Raw genomic sequence first — 22,361 nt, 5'->3', positions numbered from 1 at the left:
CAGTCCTATTGCATTAAGAACCATGTTAAACCAAACATTCACAGAACACAATTTTACAGAAATGAGATTAATACTAAAACAAATAAGAAATACACCATGACATTTTAGAAATATTTATCTTACTGACCATTAGTTTAGAATTCTCTTTACTTTTCTCAAGCTGACACAGAAAACTTGATATCCTTGCTTTCCTTTTCTCTCCACCTATTTAAATTTAAAAAAAAAAAAATTTAAGCATAGAAACGTTTTAAGACTTCTAGCCATTCATACAATAAAAAAAGATTTACCCTCTAAAGCTGGAGTCCAGTCTGGATCAGAATCATCAGAAGTTGAAAAAAAGTCTAGCATTGATTTACATGTCATTTCCTGAATTTCCATTTCAGAACTCCCTGCTACAAGACCTGCAAAAATAAATTTACAACTACTGTAAAACCAGTGTAATCACATTTCTTTGAAAAACATGCAGTCTTTTTTAACAAAGAAATATTGTTCTTTGTAATGTGACTACAATTTGTGTTTGACTGAACTTTCAGAAGGCATATTATTTGTATTTACCCTTCATAAGACAGACTTAGAAAATCAATCATGTGTCGACTGGTAAAATTGATACACACGAAATAAAATTTAGAATTACAAACTTTTTATAAATATTTCTTACCGTTTAATTTCACATACCGTAACTGGTTCAAATGGTGTCTGTGGTAGGACTTACAAAAACTATATACATGATAATATTTACATAAAGAAAACCCTTACCAGCTTTGCACAGCTCATCAGAATTTATTCATATAGGACCTACTACTGTGGTGATAAGCCATAACCACATTTCTGCTTGGCTGGTAATTTCAACCCAATCTTTTTCACAGATTTAGTTTATTTTAAGATTTATTGTTAGGTTAAGAAATGAAAAATGATGTTGTTAGTGACCCATCTATCTATATACTACTAAAACTCAAGTTTGTTTACATGTTTGAATATTTATTTGTTTGTTTGTCTGATTTGGTACTGTAAGGAAACTGCTCTATATGGGGGGCTGTAAAATAGTATGTAGGTAGAGAACAATTTTTGATTGCAGACAGACTGTTAATCATTTATTCATTTGGTAGATTAACCACATTAATTATAAAAGCTTAGAACAATGACTTTAGTAATAGTAAAATATTTATTTTTTTACAACAATGTTTTCAATTATTTTTTCTTAAGGCCTATATGTGAATGATAAGGTTGACTATCAGGACCTCGCGGGGCACAGGGTAGGTGAAGTAGAGTTCACCTGTTTCTATGTTCTCAGCATATGAAGGGATAGTGTGGTCAGAGCCATGCTCGGTCGGATTAGTTTTTTTTCTAAGACTTGGCGGGGCACTGGGCAGGTGAAGTAGAGTTTTTAAAATATAAAAAACGTCTTTTTGAATGTGAGGTCTGGTTATTTTGGGATGATAAGTGCTGGCAGACGTGATGTCATTTATGGATGACCCCCCGAAACCCAGTTATCTAACTAGATAACGGGTAGTCTAGTATGAATTAAAGGAGGGACTGACTGGGGCAATGTTCATCATGGGCTGTCAAAGTTTTACCCAGAAATTGGGAGATGTGACATTAATCAGATTAGAGGTTCTGCACCTGATTTTACTCACCCCCCCCCCCTTTCCAGAGCAATTATAGTTATAAGGTAAAGAAGTTTAAAAAGTAAAGCTACCCTTTTGAACCTGGTGGTCCATTTGACACATCAAGTAGAGTTCACCTGTTTCAGTGAGCTCAGCATATTAAGGAGATAGTGTGGTTAGCTCTATGTCCAGCAGCCATTTCACCAACATGAGTCAGGTTCTCATCAGATTTAGGTGGCCTTAGAAGAATAATGGTTTAGACAGGGACTAGCAAGCATCTCTTGCATGATGGCTAGAGCAGTGTTAGAGACAAAGTAGTAGAAAAGGATATTATGTACAGCATTAGAGTTGTTAAAATAAGGTCATTTGGTCTGTGTTATGTTTGATTTCTTTTATGATAGGCCCATAACTTCAAATCCTCTTACAAACAGATTGACAGAAGATTTCTTTTAGTGATCAATGGTGTTGATTTATTCTTCTTCACTATTTATGCACCCCCCCCCCTGTAGTTTGTAAGTTTCAGGTATTAGGGGTGTGTAACATTGTATTTATTGTTATTAGCAGCACTGGCTGTATAAATCATATAATGTAGAGTTAAAGGTCATGAATGACATGTCAGGTAGCAATAACCAATACACAACAATCTCTGGGTCATATGTAGTCGCCTCCACCTGACACCACAAACTGTCATATACACATTTACATACCTACATTCCAATACACACACATATATATATATATATATATATATATATATATATATATATATATATATATATATATATATATATATACATTTTTATTTATAGGTTTGTAGGTCTGTATATATGTATGACAGATTGTGTTATCAGGTGGAGGCAACAAGTTGATAAACTTCAAAAAGAATGTGGGGGTTGTTTATTTGTTTGTTTCTCACACCTATTAGATTGGGTACTTGCAGGGAAATTGTTCTTTGATGGTAAAAATAGATTGAAATAATTAATCTTCAAACTTGAGAGTAGTTGTTTGTTGAAATTTTTTAAAAATGTGAGTTGTATAGAGTGGTATAGAGCAATAGTTTTTTTTTATGTTTTTAAAATCACTAAACTCCTGTTTGCGGCTTCTAGTTTGGATTTCTATTCACCTAAAACAGACAATTCTGTTTTAAAAGTGACTAATGGAACATGCATAGATTTGTTTCTTATTACTTCTTCTTTGTTATTGATTGTATTTGATTCCAACAAAAGTAAGTATTATGTGTCAATGTTATGTACCATATGAACTATTGACTCACATTGCTTTTCTTTTGGCTTTGATTCCATAGCCTTTGTTCAACCAAGTACAACATACAAAGTTGCAGTTGTTTCATGTTTGGAGTTTTCTCTCCTAGATGGGTTGCTGTTCCAGGCTAACTGAGCCTCATTTGCCCACAGGTCCATATTTGGAACTTTTGGAGTTGCGACCACACTATATCCTATCCTTTTGTTTGACATTATAATAATATTCAGGCTCAATGGTTACACATTAAAATTTTGTGGTTTATTAAACTACTGTATCATAACACTGCATTGCATGTCACTGTGTTTTTAAAGGACTAGTTATAAAACTTTAAATTTAGTGTATATGCTTTGTTACGTTTTTTTTTAAGTATATGAAATTCCTTTCTCATATTTTTGAAAAAAATATTTGCCATTTATAAGCATAAACAGGTTCCATATAACTAGAGCTCATTCTTTTTGAAGAATGCATGTAGTAAGATCTGCCTTGTGTCAGAACAAAACCCAAGGCTGTTTTTACATGGCCATTTACACAGAGTATTATGATAGGCACAAAAAATAACTTTAAAATAGGTATTGTCTTATCGGGTGTTGCAAACTAAAAACAGAGTGTAGATGGTACCAAACAATTAATTATAAGGTGGGCATCACTAGCTACATTGATTGCCACATATAGTTAACAGCACTAATGCAAGTCTTTATAGTGAACACAAACAAATCTTAAGTAGACAACATTAAGTTTCTGTCCACAGAAGTTTAATACAAATCAAGTGCTTGAATAATTTTCACAAGGAGAAAAAGAAAAACATTTGGAGACAAAATTTTACTACTGTAATAAGCAAGTAATTCTTCCTCAATTGAGGGTTAGTGTGTGTAGGGGCCTATCCTGAGAGATATCACAATACAGTTGCTCCAACAAACCCCCTTAGACACTCCTGACAATTAGATGAAGGGTGTTCACCCCTCCAACTATTATTACATCCACAACAGTGGTAGGTGTGGACAGATACATCACAGATCTAAAACAAAAATACTATTGGTAACAGTAGAATGTAATCAAATTGAGTGTCCTTGAATGTCTCAGATCCCAGCAACCAGCATGCTAGTAATCCTGTTTTTTTTTAATTTATTAAAGCTTTCCAAATAAACAACAGCCTGGTCTGAAATATCAACTATTTTATTTGACAAAGTTATGTTATATCACAAAACAGTGGTGGTTACATAACCTAACAAATCATATCACAGAGGAAAGTTCAAGGTAATATTTTGTGGATTTTTTGGAGTGATTAGAACAACTCAAACAACATAATCAAACTAACAAGGTTTTCTCAGGTGAAGATTCTGTGGCGGCTCTTTTAATCAAGTTTGTTGTCAAACATTTACCACAACATTGAGACCTGTAAGGTTTTTTGCCTCAACTCCTTGATTTCTTCAAAAGTGATGTTGTCAAGTAAAACATGTACTGTAATACAATTATAAGGCTTTTATGCAGTGGATTTTCTGACGCTGTTTTCAATCTCTTTTATTTATAAAACAATTACCACATTGGTAAGACATGTAAGCCTTTATTCCAATAAAATTTAAATTATTTAATAATTTTGGATCCGCTTTGTGCAAAATATTTCCGACATTGGACACACATATAAGGCTTTTCTCCTGTATGAATTCTAAGTCTGTCTCTTTACATCAAAACTATTTGTAAAACATTTATCACATTGGTCACACTTATATGGTTTTTCTCCAGTATGAATTTTCTTGTGTTGTTTTTTAAACACTATTACATGTAAAACATTTACCACATTGCTCACACTTGCAAAGCTTTCCTCCATTATGCAATTTCAGGTGTAAATTTAAATTGACACTCTGTGCAAAACTGTATGAACTCTTTGATGTCCTTTAAATAGTTGTAACTATGTGAAACATTTATTACATTGGTCACACTTTTAAGTTTTTTCTCCAGTATGAATTTTCTGGTGTTTTTTTAAAACATCATTACGTGTAAAACATTTACCACATTGGTCGCACTTGTAAGGTTTTTCACCTGTATGACCTCTTTGATGTCTTATAAATTTCTGTAGCTGTGTGAAACATTTATTACATTGGTCACACTGGTAAGGCATCTTTTCAGCATGTTGTTTCTGATGTTGCTTTAAAACACTATTGCTAGTATAACTGTTACCACATTTGTCACACTTGTAAGGTTTTTCTCCAGTATGAGTTCTTTGATGTATCTTTAAGTGGTTGGGCTTTGTAAAACCTTTATTACATTTGTCACATTTATAAGGCTTATTTTCTAAGTGTAATAGCTGATGTATCTTTAAACTTTTATTTGATAAATAACATTTACCACATTGGTGACACTTGTAAGTTCTTTCATCTGTATGAGTTTTAATGTGTCTATTTACATCACTGATCTGTCTAAAATATTTGCCACAATGGTGGCACTTGAAAGACTTTTCTCCAATATGAGTTTTCTTGTGTCTCTTTAAATCACTTCGAGTTAAATAACATTTACCACACTGGTCACACTTGTAAGGTCGTTCACCAGTATGAATTCCTTGATGTATGTTTAAGCCGTGTCGCCTTGAAAAATATTTACTACATTTGTTACACTTGTACGGATTTTCACCAGTATAAAGTTTTTTTGCAAGTAATAGCTGATGTTTCTTTAAATCACCTATTTGTTTAAAACATTTTCCACAATGGTCACACTCGTAAGGCCTTTCACCTGTATGGATATTAATGTGTATCTTTAAATTACCATTCTGACTAAAACATTTACCACAACGGTCACACTTGAAAGGCTTTTCTCCAATATGAATTTTCAGGTGTCTCTTTAATTCATTACAGTTTTTAAAACTTTTAACACATTGGTCACACTTGTAAGGTCTTTTACCGGTATGAATTCCTTGATGGTAATTTAAATTATCTATCCTTGAAAAACATTTATTGCATTGGTCACACTTGTAAGGTTTTTCACCAGTATGAGTAAGCTGATGTGACTTTAAATTATGACTCTGACTAAAATATTTACCACATTTGTCGCACTTGTAAGGTTTTTCTCCTGTATGAATTCTCTGGTGTCTCTTTAAGTGTTGTGCTTGTGTAAAACATTTATTACAATCGTTACACTTGTAAGGCCTTTCTCCTGTGTGAGTTTTTAGATGTTTCTTTACATGTTTTAACTGCTTGAAATATTTATTACATATCGTACATAGGTGAGGCCTTGATTCCTTAAGGATTATCTTGTGATGATTTAAGTTGGATGATGGGGAAGAACGCTCACTAGAAACTCTCCAAAACTTGTAGGCATTGCAATCTGTAAAATGTTTGGCAGAAAAATCTCTGAAGGGTCCCAACATTTGAAAAACAGAGATGGAACTGACCCCACAATCAAATTAGAAAATGTTTTCTGTACTGAAAACTAAATCCATTGCCAAAGCAACGGTTATTTAAGATAATAAGATATGTCAATAACATTGTAAAGTGTAAAATTTAAGTTTAATTTAAATTAAATAAAAAATCAATTATTACAGAGTTAACAAGCTGTGTTTTGTATTTTAGATAATAACTAGCCGTCGGTACCCGTTACACGTGAATTATAGGCATATATATTTTAATGTTACACTTGTTTGGGAAAAATATTTTATAAAATAGTTATTGGTCAAAACGCAATGTTCTTTACTACAAAGTTTCCCTTTCAAACCTGACGGTCTATGGGGCAAATGAGGTAGAGTTCACTTGTTTCTGTGACCTCAGCATATGAAGAGATAGTGTGGTCAGCACTATGCCCAGCCACCTTTACTTTCCCTAACGTGAGTTAGGTACCCATCAGAGTTGGGTGGACTCAGGGACGGTCTACTGACTTGAACCCGGATTCGAACTCGAGATCTACCGCTAGACCACTCCGTCCCATCTTTACTACAAGTCCAATGAAATTAGTTTCAAAGCAGAGAAATAACTAAATAGCTAAAAATCCAATGCATTTAAAATAATATATGCTAATATACCTATTAGAAAAACCAAATTATATACATTATTAGTCAACACAACACCATATTAAATGCACACACTGATTAAGAGACTTAAATGATTCCATTAAAAACCCGGCTGTTCAATGTTTTTAAAATAATTTGTATTACTTTAGGCCAAGAAAATTGTATACATTTCGTAGCATACGTCTTATTAAGTAAATCTATAGATCAAAATCAAATTTGAATGAAATAGTTAATTTCTTCTTATTCTAAAATTGGAAGACTCTTTTAATTTTGTGTACTTTTTTTTAGTTTAAACATGTGACGTCATTGGTTTTTTCTTGCGTTCTTTTAACAATAATAAATGCTTTTCCGGTTGCATAATTAAAATTGCGTTTTTACTTTCGAATATGCCTTTTTTTTATTTTTGTTCTTTAAATAAAATATAGTTTATATATTTAAAACATCCAACAAATTTTTTTCAACACAATTCCGTATATTTAAGTTCTCCATATATTAGTGAACATACTGATCACATTGCCTAAAAATGTACCAGACAGAGAGAGAGAAAAAGTGCGCACATGGGCTTTTATAGATTAGGATATCATTATGATATTAATTTCTGTATAAGCTTTTCCCCTCACCTAATAAATGCCAGTAACCTAACCCAGTTCTGAGTTGTTATTTATGGTTGGGTTCATCTTATTAAACCTAATAGCTCTATCAATTTAGTTTTTTAACCTAAAAAAATGAACTCTAAAAACTACAACGTTTAAATTATATTTTCTTTTAAAAGTGCTGATAACATTCAGCCAGAAGATACAACTGTGTTTTCTAGAGTCACTAAGGCATATCAATTACCACAATAAGACATTTTGGTTAAAGGGGAGAGGGTTAAGGAAATGTGTGTAGCTAAAGGGTCCTGGAAAGTGGATACAATTATTTATTTACAAATTTATTTATATCTCAATTGAAGAATATCAGTGTCTCAATACAAATTAATATTTGCCATTCAAAAGTTGGCTATCAGAAATAATATAAAAGATATCAAATCTTTACTTCCTCATAGTAATCAACAATAATTAAGTAAAAAAATCAAAATTGAGATTTTGACAATTTTTACACCACTCTAAGTCAGAAAAACTTAGTGAAAAAAATTAGCAATCTTGTCCATCTGTCTAAGTATGTAAACACGATAACTTGAATGCTGATTTAGTTAGGATAACAAAAATTTCATATACTTAACCTATTTCTCTTTTTGGTTTCTAAAATACTGGTCTTGAGTAAAATTTAGGTGAACAAAACTGTAATTGGATTTCTGACAACTAGTAAGAACTTTCCAGTAACCTGATGGGGAATTATTTTTTTAATTTGATAATTATTTATCCCCATTTCTTGCGAGCAAAATTTTGACCACTTCTACAGAATCGATTTCTTTTAAAGTTTTCATGTTGGTCAAGCCTTGGTGACAATGCATATTTGACTTAATTAGATATTTAATTAACTTTTTAAAAATTAACGAATGTTTCCTTTATAAATTACTCTTCTTCTTCGTTCTTAATTATTATTGTTGAAGGGGATCGAGATTTATCTGCCAGTGGGTTTGAACTCGAGACTTTGTTCGAATTTATCAACCTTTTTGCCGACTCGACCACGCCTCCAACACAATTAAGCGTTACGTGTCAACTGGTTATGCGCCATTGAGGCCATTGACTCCGATTTCAGCCTGCTTTTCTTTTTGGATTTGCTTCCATAGCCTTTGTCCAACCAAGAACAATCTACAAGGCAGCAGTTGTTTAATTTTGGAGTTGTCTCTCCTAGAAGAGTGGCTGTCCCCAGCTAACGAGCCTCATCTGCCCGAGGGTTCGAACTCGAGACTTTTCGGTTTAGCAACCATGAGCTTTACCGACTCGACCACGCCGACCCCTATAAATTACTAATTTCCGCTCTATTGTACACACATTGTTTGCATTCATTTGGTGCGCAATTATGGGTTTTTTTTTTTTTGTGTTTTCTCAAAAATAAGCAATGTTGTCACAAATGTCTATATTCCTATTGCTGCATTGCACTTGAAGTGCCATCCAAACCCTTATTGTTATATAAGAATATATGAGAAAGTTTAAGGGAGATCACTTCAACTTAATTTTTTATCTGCCATGGAAAAATTATTTTTTACATACAATTGTTTTTAATCAAAAAGTCATTTTTCTGGAAAAGATCTTATACAGAAAAGGAAAACTGTATTTAAGTTAACAATATTCAAGCGGAGTTGATGTTTGAGGATATTGTGGGAAACAAATAGACTACTTGCTTTAACTAAACCAATTGAAATTTGATGAGCAAAATGAGGAGGAGCATAGTGAGATCATAGTGGGTAGTGAATGACTATGTATTCACTTACAGACATTAAATATAGACTAAGTGACACAGACAATACTAAAAGTTGAAATAAATGAATAAATATATTTACCATTCTTGTTGCTCATATTCTTTAGCAAACTGTTCTTGCTAACAGCGTTAGCCCTATCTACCTCAATGCCCAGTTCTCTGGCGTAACTATCACCATAATACACCTGAAAATGTCATAAATCAGATGAATCCTAGTCAACAGTCAGTCAAATGATACTATGTACCTATATCTGCCTAGGTGTTTGGTGAGTATTGGCTACTTCTGCCCACACATTTGTGTCACCTGTATTTCCCCAGGTGTTTGTCACTTGCAACTGCCCAGGTGTTGGAGTGTACTAGCTACTTCCAATCCAGAACTATCCTTTCTGGCTCTTGGAGTGAACTATTAACTTCTTCAAACTTTACACCATTATGTTCTAGGCCTACCAAGGCTTCATTGAAAAAAATGGTTGCAATTTCTCTTACTATTATTCAGTAACGAGCCGGCCCGCGGCATAACATACGCCGCTATTTAGTTGTTTCTAATTTTCAATAATTCATAATTTGTGAATTCGACAGTACCAACGCTGACACTGAAAATATTTCTTTAAAACACTATAAGTAGCTCGTTAAGGACCATAACCCCCCCCCCTTCCTTCCCTCCCCCCCTCCTCCCCCCCCCCCTACGTTTAAAATCGTTGGCTCTGCTTGTAAACATTTAGAGTGAACACAGCTCACTAAAACCATGTAGGGGTGGGGAGGTAGGGAGAGCGTTTGCAGCTTGTTTTCTAACGGCTCGAAGAAGAGAATTATATATATAGATGTTATGTAGCTCAAAGTAAGCTTTAATATTTTTTCTACCCAACCCATAGTTGGCACATGGAGCAGCCACCCTCCCCACCCTCTTCTTGTTCATAACAACATAACATAACACAATACAACACAGCACAAAAATATAATGAACACTTTTACCATATAATTAAAACTTATCTTTAATGTAACTAGAAAGTTAACGCTTAACCCAAACACTGATAAACATGTTAATGGAATGGAAATCCTGAAATTTAAGTACTAAACTTATATTTAAACCTCAATTTTAATTTAGATTTGTATGTGAAGCAAAATAACAAATCTAAAATTGAAAGAAATGCTAAAATTTATTTAAAATTCTAAGGTTCAACCACAAATTAAATAAATCTTTGTACTGATATTACTTTAGCTAAACATAAGAAGTCGCAGATGAACAAAATAATTTATAATTCTGTATAGTGTTTCTCTTTTTATTATTTTATTTTTGTACTCACTGTTCAACATACAAGGTTTAGAACTAAAAGAGCAAATTTTTATGATAAAATTAAGTGAAATTCAATACTGAAGTTGTAGTTTATTCAGATTCTAAAGACCTGTAAATTTTTTAATGTGAGTAATCTTGGATAAATTTAATAAAGCAAAAACTTTTTTGTTACAAATATTATCTAATTTGTTAATGATGCAAGTTTTTGAGCAGTTATTTCAGTGATGTCAACTTATTTATCTAAAACGGTTGTACCCACCAGTATTCAGTGATGTCAACTTTTCTATCTAAGACAGATGTACCCACCAGTATTCAGTGATGTCAACTTATCTATCTAAGATAGATGTACCCACCAGTATTCAGTGATGTCAACTTATCTAAGACAGATGTACCCACCAGTATTCAGTGATGTCAACTTATCTATCTAAGACAGATGTACCCACCAGTATTCAGTGATGTCAACTTTTCTATCTAAGACAGATGTAGCCACCAGTATTCAGTGATGTCAACTTTTCTATCTAAGACAGATATACCCACCAGTATTCAGTGATGTCAACTTTTCTATCTGAGACAGATTTACCCACCAATATTCAGTGATGTCAACTTATCTATCTAAGACAGATGTACCCACCAGTATTCAGTGATGTCAACTTATCTATCTAAGACAGATGTACCCACCAGTATTCAGTGATGTCAACTTTTCTATCTAAGACAGATGTACCCACCAGTATTCAGTGATGTCAACTTATCTATCTAAGACATGTACCCATAGTATTCAGTGATGTCAACTTATCTATCTAAGACAGATGTACCCATAGTATTCAGTGATGTCAACTTATCTATCTAAGATAGATGTACCCACCAGTATTCAGTGATGTCAACTTATCTATCTAAGACAGATGTACCCACCAGTATTCAGTGATGTCAACTTTTCTATCTAAGACAGATGTACCCACCAGTATTCAGTGATGTCAACTTTTCTATCTAAGACAGATGTACCCACCAGTATTCAGTGATGTCAACTTTTCTAAGGCAGTTGTACCCACCAGTATTCAGTGATGTCAACTTTTCTAAGACAGATGTACCCACCAGTATTCAGTGATGTCAACTTTTCTATCTAAGACAGATGTACCCACCAGTATTCAGTGATGTCAACTTTTCTATCTGAGACAGATTAACCCACCAATATTCAGTGATGTCAACTTATCTATCTAAGACAGATGTACCCACCAGTATTCAGTGATGTCAACTTTTCTAAGACAGATGTACCCACCAGTATTCAGTGATGTCAACTTTTCTATCTAAGACAGATGTACCCATAGTATTCAGTGATGTCAACTTATCTATCTAAGATAGATGTATCCACCAGTATTCAGTGATGTCAACTTATCTATCTAAGACAGATGTACCCACCAGTATTCAGTGATGTCAACTTTTCTATCTAAGACAGATGTACCCACCAGTATTCAGTGATGTCAACTTTTCTATCTATTACAGATATACCCACCAGTATTCAGTGATGTCAACTTTTCTATCTGAGACAGATTTACCCACCAATATTCAGTGATGTCAACTTATCTATCTAAGACAGATGTACCCACCAGTATTCAGTGATGTCAACTTATCTATCTAAGACAGATGTACCCACCAGTATTCAGTGATGTCAACTTTTCTATCTAAGACAGATGTACCCACCAGTATTCAGTGATGTCAACTTATCTATCTAAGACATGTACCCATAGTATTCAGTGATGTCAACTTATCTATCTAAGACAGATGTACCCATAGTATTCAGTGATGTCAACTTACCTATCTAAGATAGATGTACCCACCAGTATTCAGTGATGTCAACTTATCTATCTAAGACAGATGTACCCACCAGTATTCAGTGATGTCAACTTTTCTATCTAAGACAGATGTACCCACCAGTATTCAGTGATGTCAACTTTTCTATCTAAGACAGATGTACCCACCAGTATTCAGTGATGTCAACTTTTCTAAGACAGTTGTACCCACCAGTATTCAGTGATGTCAACTTTTCTAAGACAGATGTACCCACCAGTATTCAGTGATGTCAACTTATCTAAGACAGATGTACCCACCAGTATTCAGTGATGTCAACTTTTCTATCTGAGACAGATTTACCCACCAATATTCAGTGATGTCAACTTATCTATCTAAGACAGATGTACCCACCAGTATTCAGTGATGTCAACTTTTCTATCTAAGACAGATGTACCCACCAGTATTCAGTGATGTCAACTTTTCTATCTAAGACAGATATACCCACCAGTATTCAGTGATGTCAACTTTTCTATCTGAGACAGATTTACCCACCAATATTCAGTGATGTCAACTTATCTATCTAAGACAGATGTACCCACCAGTATTCAGTGATGTCAACTTATCTATCTAAGACAGATGTACCCACCAGTATTCAGTGATGTCAACTTTTCTATCTAAGACAGATGTACCCACCAGTATTCAGTGATGTCAACTTATCTATCTAAGACATGTACCCATAGTATTCAGTGATGTCAACTTATCTATCTAAGACAGATGTACCCATAGTATTCAGTGATGTCAACTTATCTATCTAAGATAGATGTACCCACCAGTATTCAGTGATGTCAACTTATCTATCTAAGACAGATGTACCCACCAGTATTCAGTGATGTCAACTTTTCTATCTAAGACAGATGTACCCACCAGTATTCAGTGATGTCAACTTTTCTATCTAAGACAGATGTACCCACCAGTATTCAGTGATGTCAACTTTTCTAAGACAGTTGTACCCACCAGTATTCAGTGATGTCAACTTTTCTAAGACAGATGTACCCACCAGTATTCAGTGATGTCAACTTATCTAAGACAGATGTACCCACCAGTATTCAGTGATGTCAACTTTTCTATCTAAGACAGATGTACCCACCAGTATTCAGTGATGTCAACTTATCTATCTAAGACAGATGTACCCACCAGTATTCAGTGATGTCAACTTATCTATCTGAGACATGTACCCACCAGTATTTCAGTGATGTCAACTTTTGTATCTAAGACAGATGTACCCACCAGTATTCAGTGATGTCAACTTTTCTAAGACAGATGTACCCACCAGTATTCAGTGATGTCAACTTTTCTATCTAAGACAGATGTACCCATAGTATTCAGTGATGTCAACTTATCTATCTAAGATAGATGTACCCACCAGTATTCAGTGATGTCAACTTATCTATCTAAGACAGATGTACCCACCAGTATTCAGTGATGTCAACTTTTCTATATAAGACAGATGTACCCATAGTATTCAGTGATGTCAACTTATCTATCTAAGACAGATGTACCCACCAGTATTTCAGTGATGTCAACTTATCTAAGACAGATGTACCCACCAGTATTCAGTGATGTCAACTTTTCTATCTAAGACAGATGTACCCATAGTATTCAGTGATGTCAACTTATCTATCTAAGATAGATGTACCCACCAGTATTCAGTGATGTCAACTTATCTATCTAAGACAGATGTACCCACCAGTATTCAGTGATGTCAACTTTTCTATATAAGACAGATGTACCCATAGTATTCAGTGATGTCAACTTATCTATCTAAGACAGATGTACCCACCAGTATTTCAGTGATGTCAACTTATCTAAGACAGATGTACCCACCAGTATTCAGTGATGTCAACTTTTCTATCTAAGACAGATGTACCCATAGTATTCAGTGATGTCAACTTATCTATCTAAGATAGATGTACCCACCAGTATTCAGTGATGTCAACTTATCTATCTAAGACAGATGTACCCACCAGTATTCAGTGATGTCAACTTTTCTATATAAGACAGATGTACCCATAGTATTCAGTGATGTCAACTTATCTATCTAAGACAGATGTACCCACCAGTATTTCAGTGATGTCAACATATCTAAGACAGATGTACCCACCAGTATTCAGTGATGTCAACTTTTCTATCTAAGACAGATGTACCCATAGTATTCAGTGATGTCAACTTATCTATCTAAGATAGATGTACCCACCAGTATTCAGTGATGTCAACTTATCTATCTAAGACAGATGTACCCACCAGTATTCAGTGATGTCAACTTTTCTATATAAGACAGATGTACCCATAGTATTCAGTGATGTCAACTTATCTATCTAAGACAGATGTACCCACCAGTATTTCAGTGATGTCAACTTTTGTATCTAAGACAGATGTACCCACCAGTATTCAGTGATGTCAACTTTTCTAAGACAGATGTACCCACCAGTATTCAGTGATGTCAACTTTTCTATCTAAGACAGATGTACCCATAGTATTCAGTGATGTCAACTTATCTATCTAAGATAGATGTACCCACCAGTATTCAGTGATGTCAACTTATCTATCTAAGACAGATGTACCCACCAGTATTCAGTGATGTCAACTTTTCTATATAAGACAGATGTACCCATAGTATTCAGTGATGTCAACTTATCTATCTAAGACAGATGTACCCACCAGTATTTCAGTGATGTCAACTTATCTAAGACAGATGTACCCACCAGTATTCAGTGATGTCAACTTTTCTATCTAAGACAGATGTACCCATAGTATTCAGTGATGTCAACTTATCTATCTAAGACAGATGTACCCACCAGTATTCAGTGATGTCAACTTATCTATCTAAGACAGATGTACCCACCAGTATTCAGTGATGTCAACTTATCTATCTAAGATAGATGTACCCACCAGTATTCAGTGATGTCAACTTATCTATCTAAGACAGATGTACCCACCAGTATTCAGTGATGTCAACTTTTCTATCTAAGACAGATGTACCCACCAGTATTTCTGTGCCAGCTGGGATGTCCCTGTGAGCCCTGTAGAAGATTTCACCCTGATGTTGGTATGCTGTGACACATTGCTCATCCTCAAAACGTGCACAATTTATAAATCTCATCCAGTTAGAATCAGAACTATCACCACCATCTACACAATAGGATGGCCTTCCATTCTTCATGATCTGAAGAACAATATAGAACCAGAACTATCATTCCCATTCTTATAAATCTAGTAATTAAAAAATCATTTAAATTGTGAGGTATCTGAAAAAGGCAGATGAAGAGGCCTCAGTTTGGAATGGGAAAATGTCAAGGATATTAATATAGAGCATCCCAAAAATGTGCAGTTCAAATGGAGAGCTCTAGAACAGTGGTTCCCAACCTTTTTCGAGTCGCGACCCCCTTTTATAAAAAGTAAGTGACCCGCGACCCCCATAGAATTAAAAAGCCGAAATTAGTATGGAAATTAATAAGCACTAAAATAAGATTTTCTAGTAGACTTTCAATATGAACTACTCTTGATAACTATTTTAATAGCATGAGTAAAATTGAATACTATTCACTAAACCTTCGTGGTTAAGTTTTTAATTTAAAAAAAAAATTGTTAACGCCAACCTATGTCATTATAATTATCTTAATTTTGTTTTTAATCGAAGAATACTGTTGAAAATATATTCTTGAAAAGTCAATCAATTTTACGTTTGGGTATGTATGAATGGTGAATACTACATCAAAATTGTGTCTGCAGTTTTTCATCTTACTCGGAATCATTCTGCAAATCAAAGAATTCATCTTGTAATTCATCCGTAATGCTGGCAACATCAAGGGAAGAAGAGAATGGGTAATGCGTAAATGCAGATTTTTCTTTTTTCAGCTCAGGGAAATAGCGATGCAGTTCGTTTTCAAGAGATTCAAGATGCCCAGAAATAGCTTCTTTCAAAATTTTAATTATCTCACAATCAGATTCATCTACCACACCGCAGAGTTTCTCAAATTTACAATATTTCCAAGATTTTTTTTCTTTACCGATTTTGTAGCTTTGATAAAAATGCCCCGAGATTATCATGGAAAGTTATAATATTCGTTCATTTTCCCTGAAGCTTCAGGTTAAGCTTATCTTGATGTTCGAACACATCTGCTAGTTATGATACTCTATCCAACCACTCTATGTCGTTTTAAGTATACCAAAAAGTCTTGTTTCCTTTGCACTTCCAAAAACAATTAGATTTCCGATTTCAATTCAAAAACACAATTTACAACATTTCGTTTGACAGCCAGCTTACTGTAGTGTAGAAGAGCAGAACCTCGTGATCTATATTAATGTTTTTGCTCAGTTCTTTGAAGGCTGCAGTCTTTATATAATTTACGACTTATACTAGCAATGGACTCTAGATGTCGATTGGTTAGGGCAGTGGTTAGGGAGGTAAATCTTTTGTTTTCTGAAAGCCCGATTTAGAGCTCTTACGACTTATACTAGCAATGGACTCTTGATGTCGATTGGTTAGGGCAGTGGTTAGGTAGCTAAATCTTTTCTGTTTTTTGAAAGCCCGATTTAGAGATAAACATAGATTGCGCACCATCCGTACAAACCCCAACAGCCGTTCTAACCCATTTTAATCATCCAGTTTCAAAAAAGGTATTTATTTTCTCCATGCTATCTTCACAAAAGAGCAACTCTTCTTTGCTATCATCCGCATGAATATAGACACAGACCAGCAACTGCGAACACGAACTCACGTCTGTTGATTTATTAACTTGAAAAGCAAACAATGGTGAAAGCTTAATTTCAATAAAAATGTGTTATTTAACATTTACGTAGATGAAGCGTTTGATTAGATTTTCTCCTATTGTTTTTAGCGCAATTTCCATACTGGAATTGCGATTATTAATTCGTCATTTCTGGATGTGTGTCCGCAGCTTTACCGCAGCTTTAAGTCATATCTCCTCCTCAACGAAGCAATATCGAGGACTAGTTTCAAAAGCAAATATGTTAATCAAGTTCCGAGGATGATTGTGGGCTAAAAATTCCCGGAATTCCTTCCTGGATTTCCCGGAAAAGCAAAAAAAAAAAAACTCGAAAAAATGCAGTTTTCGGACCATATCTCGTCAACCAGACCATTTAGCGACTTGAAACATTTACCAATCAATTCCTGCCATAATTTAGAACAATATTGCCGAAGAAAGTTTTCAAAAATATCCTTTCGTTCGGTCACAATTTTTTTTTAAAAATTACATTATACATAATACACTACATTACTATATAGCAATATAGAGAGCGCGACAACTAAATACCCCCTACACGTCCGCAAATTTTTAAAAATCTTGTTAATAAATATTTTTCTAATTTGTTTTGAATGATTAAAACTACTTGTGTTGCATTATTTATTTGCTGAATATATGATTTATCTCGATTTAAAATTGTGATGGATAACATAAGGAAATTGCGCTTAAATTGTCACTAGACTTTTTATTAACTTGTTTTTTTGTTTTTTTTTTGCTTGGCATTTTTTATCGCGACTTCATTTGATGCTTGCACTAATGCTGGTGAAAACTTCCTGTTTGATCAAGTCTCTGGCGTTTGCAACTAGCTTCTTACCGACGAAAAAACTCCATATATTTTTTGGTGTGTTCCGAATGACTCGTCTCAAATGGCGTTTTAGTTTTGAAGATTTCATAGATTCGTGACTGAGAACAACTTTGTACAGTGCACTTTGTTTCTTCTCTATTACATTTCCAGTGATGTTAATGAAGCTGAATTTCAAAAATTCTTCTAAATATTTATGTTTTGTTTCAAATTACTAAGGTTTAGTATACCAGTTGGCGACCCCCCAGAAAGACCTTCGCGACCCCCAGGGGGGTCGCGACCCCCAGGTTGGGAACCCGTGCTCTAGAAGATTACTAAAGCAGCTTGGTTTTTGATGTATAAAAAGGGAGATTATCACACTAACAAGAAAAAAGTAGACTTTTGTGAAAGCATATGGACTAAGGGGCTTGGGTCCTGTTGGACATCCAATAGTTGAATATATAACTTCAAAATACTTCTTTACACAAAAAATTTAATTTACAGACAAAATTCAGAAAAGATTATTGCCTGGAATGTGATTAATTTAAATTAATCATAATTCAGGCACTACCAGAGTTTCTAAAATATAGAATTGTTTCCCTTGAATAAACAGACAACATGAATAAAATTACAAAGTTGCATGATTTGATAAAACTTTTTCTGAAATATGATTGTTAAGTTTTTTATAATAGGGGTGTCTGATTTTTTGTAGAGATATATGATACTTGTGTAGAAGGATGTATTACATTTTTTTAAATACCATCATCTAGAGCCAACACAGGTGAGTGTAAACTGTAGAATAAAATAAACACTAGACCTCTTAGACATAATATATGAGGTATATATCATGAGAAGGGATAATACATCTAGTGCAAAGTTGTGAAGGGAAAAATGTGGGGAGCAAAGAATGGCTATACTAAGAATTTTACAAGTGACAATTTTTTTATTAATGAAAAGTTTTTATCATTTTCTATTTCCAGATTCTTTCATTTTTTTTTAACCCAACATCAACATTACCAGACAATTTTAAAAATAAAAAAAATATTCTACTCTTAATTTAAAACATTTTCCAGACTGTGTAAAAACCTTGTTATTCAATATTTGTCTTTATGGCAAGGCTGCACTCCCCAAAAAAATTTCCGGTAAAAACAAATACCATGATTTTCCATATGAATAGGTTTCTGTCCTTAACTTTTTTTATAATATTACTTTTCACACCCTTTTTTTGTAAATTAACTGAGTACAGTGAAATACTATAAAAAATGTATCAGCATAATGATGACTGATGATATTAAATCGTCCACATTGCACATAATAAATGGTTGTTTTTTTTTTAAATAAAAGGACTGCAATTTGAATTTAAATTGCTAGAAACTACTGGATGACATAGTCAACTCATAGAGCCTTTGACTACTGGATGACATAGTCAACTCATAGAGCCTTTGACTACTGGATGACATAGTCAACTCATAGAGCCTTTGACCACTGGATGACATAGTCAACTCATAGAGCCTTTGACTACTGGATGACATAGTCAACTCATAGAGCCTTTGACTACTGGATGACATAGTCAACTCAAAGAGCCTTTGACTACTGGATGACATAGTCAACTCATAGAGCCTTTGACTACTGGATGACATAGTCAACTCATAGAGCCTTTGACTACTGGATGACATAGTCAACTCATAGAGCCTTTGACTACTGGATGACATAGTCAACTCATAGAGCCTTTGACTACTGGATGACATAGTCAACTCAATCAGCCTTTGACTACTGGATGACATAGTCAACTCATAGAGCCTTTGACTACTGGATGACATAGTCAACTCATAGAGCCTTTGACTACTGGATGACATAGTCAACTCAATCAGCCTTTGACTACTGGATGACATAGTCAACTCATAGAGCCTTTGACTACTGGATGACATAGTCAACTCAATCAGCCTTTGACTACTGGATGACATAGTCAACTCAAAGAGCCTTTGACTACTGGATGACATAGTCAACTCAATCAGCCTTTGACTACTGGATGACATAGTCAACTCAATCAGCCTTTGACTACTGGATGACATAGTCAACTCATAGAGCCTTTGACTACTGGATGACATAGTCAACTCAATCAGCCTTTGACTACTGGATGACATAGTCAACTCATAGAGCCTTTGACTACTGGATGACATAGTCAACTCATAGAGCCTTTGACTACTGGATGACATAGTCAACTCATAGAGCCTTTGACTACTGGATGACATAGTCAACTCATAGAGCCTTTGACTACTGGATGACATAGTCAACTCAAAGAGCCTTTGACTACTGGACGACATAGTCAACTCATAGAGCCTTTGACTACTGGATGACATAGTCAACTCAATCAGCCTTTGACTACTGGATGACATAGTCAACTCATAGAGCCTTTGACTACTGGATGACATAGTCAACTCATAGAGCCTTTGACTACTGGATGACATAGTCAACTCAAAGAGCCTTTGACTACTGGACGACATAGTCAACTCATAGAGCCTTTGACTACTGGATGACATAGTCAACTCAATCAGCCTTTGACTACTGGATGACATAGTCAACTCATAGAGCCTTTGACTACTGGATGACATAGTCAACTCAAAGAGCCTTTGACTACTGGACAACATAGTCAACTCATAGAGCCTTTGACTACTGGACGACATAGTCAACTCATAGAGCCTTTGACTACTGGACGACATAGTCAACTCATAGAGCCTTTGACTACTGGATGACATAGTCAACTCAATCAGCCTTTGACTACTGGATGACATAGTCAACTCATAGAGCCTTTGACTACTGGATGACATAGTCAACTCATAGAGCCTTTGACTACTGGATGACATAGTCAGCTCATAGAGCCTTTGACCACTGGATGACATAGTCAACTCATAGAGCCTTTGACTACTGGATGACTTAGTCAACTCATAGAGCCTTTGACTACTAATCCAAGTCTTGAGTTCAGATCCAGGCTTGAGCCTGTATGACATCCCCCTTTGACTACTAATCCAAGTCTCAAGTTCAGATCCAGGTTTGAGTCTGTATGACATCCCCCTTTGACTACTAATCCAAGTCTTGAGTTCAGATCCAGGCTTGAGTCTGTATAACATCCCCCTTTGACTACTAATCCAAGTCTTGAGTTCAGATCCAGGCTTGAGTCTGTATAACATCCCCATTTGACTGCTAATCCAAGTCTTGAGTTCAGATCCAGGCTTGAGTCTGTATAACATCCCCCTTTGACTACTAATCCAAGTCTTGAGTTCAGATCCAGGCTTGAGCCTGTATGACATCCCCCTTTGACTACTAATCCAAGTCTCAAGTTCAGATCCAGGCTTGAGCCTGTATGACATCCCCCTTTGACTACTAATCCAAGTCTCAAGTTCAGATCCAGGTTTGAGTCTGTATGACATCCCCCTTTGACTACTAATCCAAGTCTTGAGTTCAGATCCAGGCTTGAGTCTGTATAACATCCCCCTTTGACTACTAATCCAAGTCTCAAGTTCAGATCCAGGCTTGAGCCTGTATGACATTCCCCTTTGACTTCTAATCCAAGTCTTGTGTTCAGATCCAGGCTTGAGTCTGTATAACATCCCCCTTTGACTACTAATCCAAGTCTTGAGTTCAGATCCAGGCTTGAGCCTGTATGACATCCCTGATGACGTCCAGCTCTAATGGATATCTGACTCAGGTAAAGACAGTTGGGCATAGTGCTGACCACATTATCCCTTCATTTGCAGAGGTCATCTATAACAGATCAACTTCTCCTGCCACATGGGCCATACAGTTCATAAGGGTACTTTACCTAATATTGTACCCTGGGTATCAAAATTGAATAAACATAGCAAAATCATCCAAGTAAGCAAAACATAGTTAATCTTTCACTTTTTATATCTTATAACACAATGATCCATTCTCATCTACATAGCTCACCTGCCAACAATACTTAGAGTCATGACACTGTTCAATGCTCTTATTCTTCCCAATATAAGGTCCAAATCTTGTCCGAGCAGGAAAAAATGTTGTAGCAAAAACACCAAGTCCAGCATCAGGTATATCAGATGTTTTAATGACCAGCCCAGGGGGAAGAGTTTTCCTACAGTAATCTGCATTCTTGCTTCTGATGCAGTCTGCTGGAACCTGTTTCACACAACAAAAAAACATTTCAATTTAAGAATTTCTTTATATATATATATATATATATATATATATATATATATATATATATATATATATATATATATATATATATATATATATATATATATATATATATATATATATATATATACATGTCTCATATCTTTACAATGAAAATCTTACTTCTGAAACTTTACAATTAAATCTTTAGTTGTTTTTTTTATACACCTTTCACCATTTGCTAAATGATAAAACAAGGGTACTAGTTCTATGGGTAGGTAATACAATTACATTAGTAAAC

At 34.8% G+C, this 22,361-nt stretch overlaps 1 protein-coding gene across 1 annotated transcript in view; it reads right to left on the bottom strand.

The window, feature by feature from the left end:
* Window positions 1-22,361, bottom strand: part of LOC131947800 (uncharacterized) — a 49,081-nt gene that overhangs the window by 17,217 nt on the left and 9,503 nt on the right. Inside the window, exons 12-16 of the mRNA XM_059309124.1 lie at window positions 21,854-22,060; window positions 15,345-15,524; window positions 9,305-9,407; window positions 288-401; window positions 128-204 (exon numbers count right to left, since the gene is read on the bottom strand). Of these exons, the coding sequence (XP_059165107.1) occupies window positions 128-204; window positions 288-401; window positions 9,305-9,407; window positions 15,345-15,524; window positions 21,854-22,060 (681 nt within the window). The remainder of the gene's footprint in view (window positions 1-127; window positions 205-287; window positions 402-9,304; window positions 9,408-15,344; window positions 15,525-21,853; window positions 22,061-22,361) is intronic.

The sequence above is a fragment of the Physella acuta genome, unplaced genomic scaffold (assembly GCF_028476545.2).
Source record: "Physella acuta isolate Inbredline_101_S28 unplaced genomic scaffold, ASM2847654v3 ptg000607l, whole genome shotgun sequence".
NCBI classification, from domain to species: Eukaryota; Metazoa; Mollusca; class Gastropoda; family Physidae; genus Physella; species Physella acuta.
Note: the sequence above shows the minus strand (reverse complement) of the source record. Positions and strands in the feature narration are given on the sequence as shown.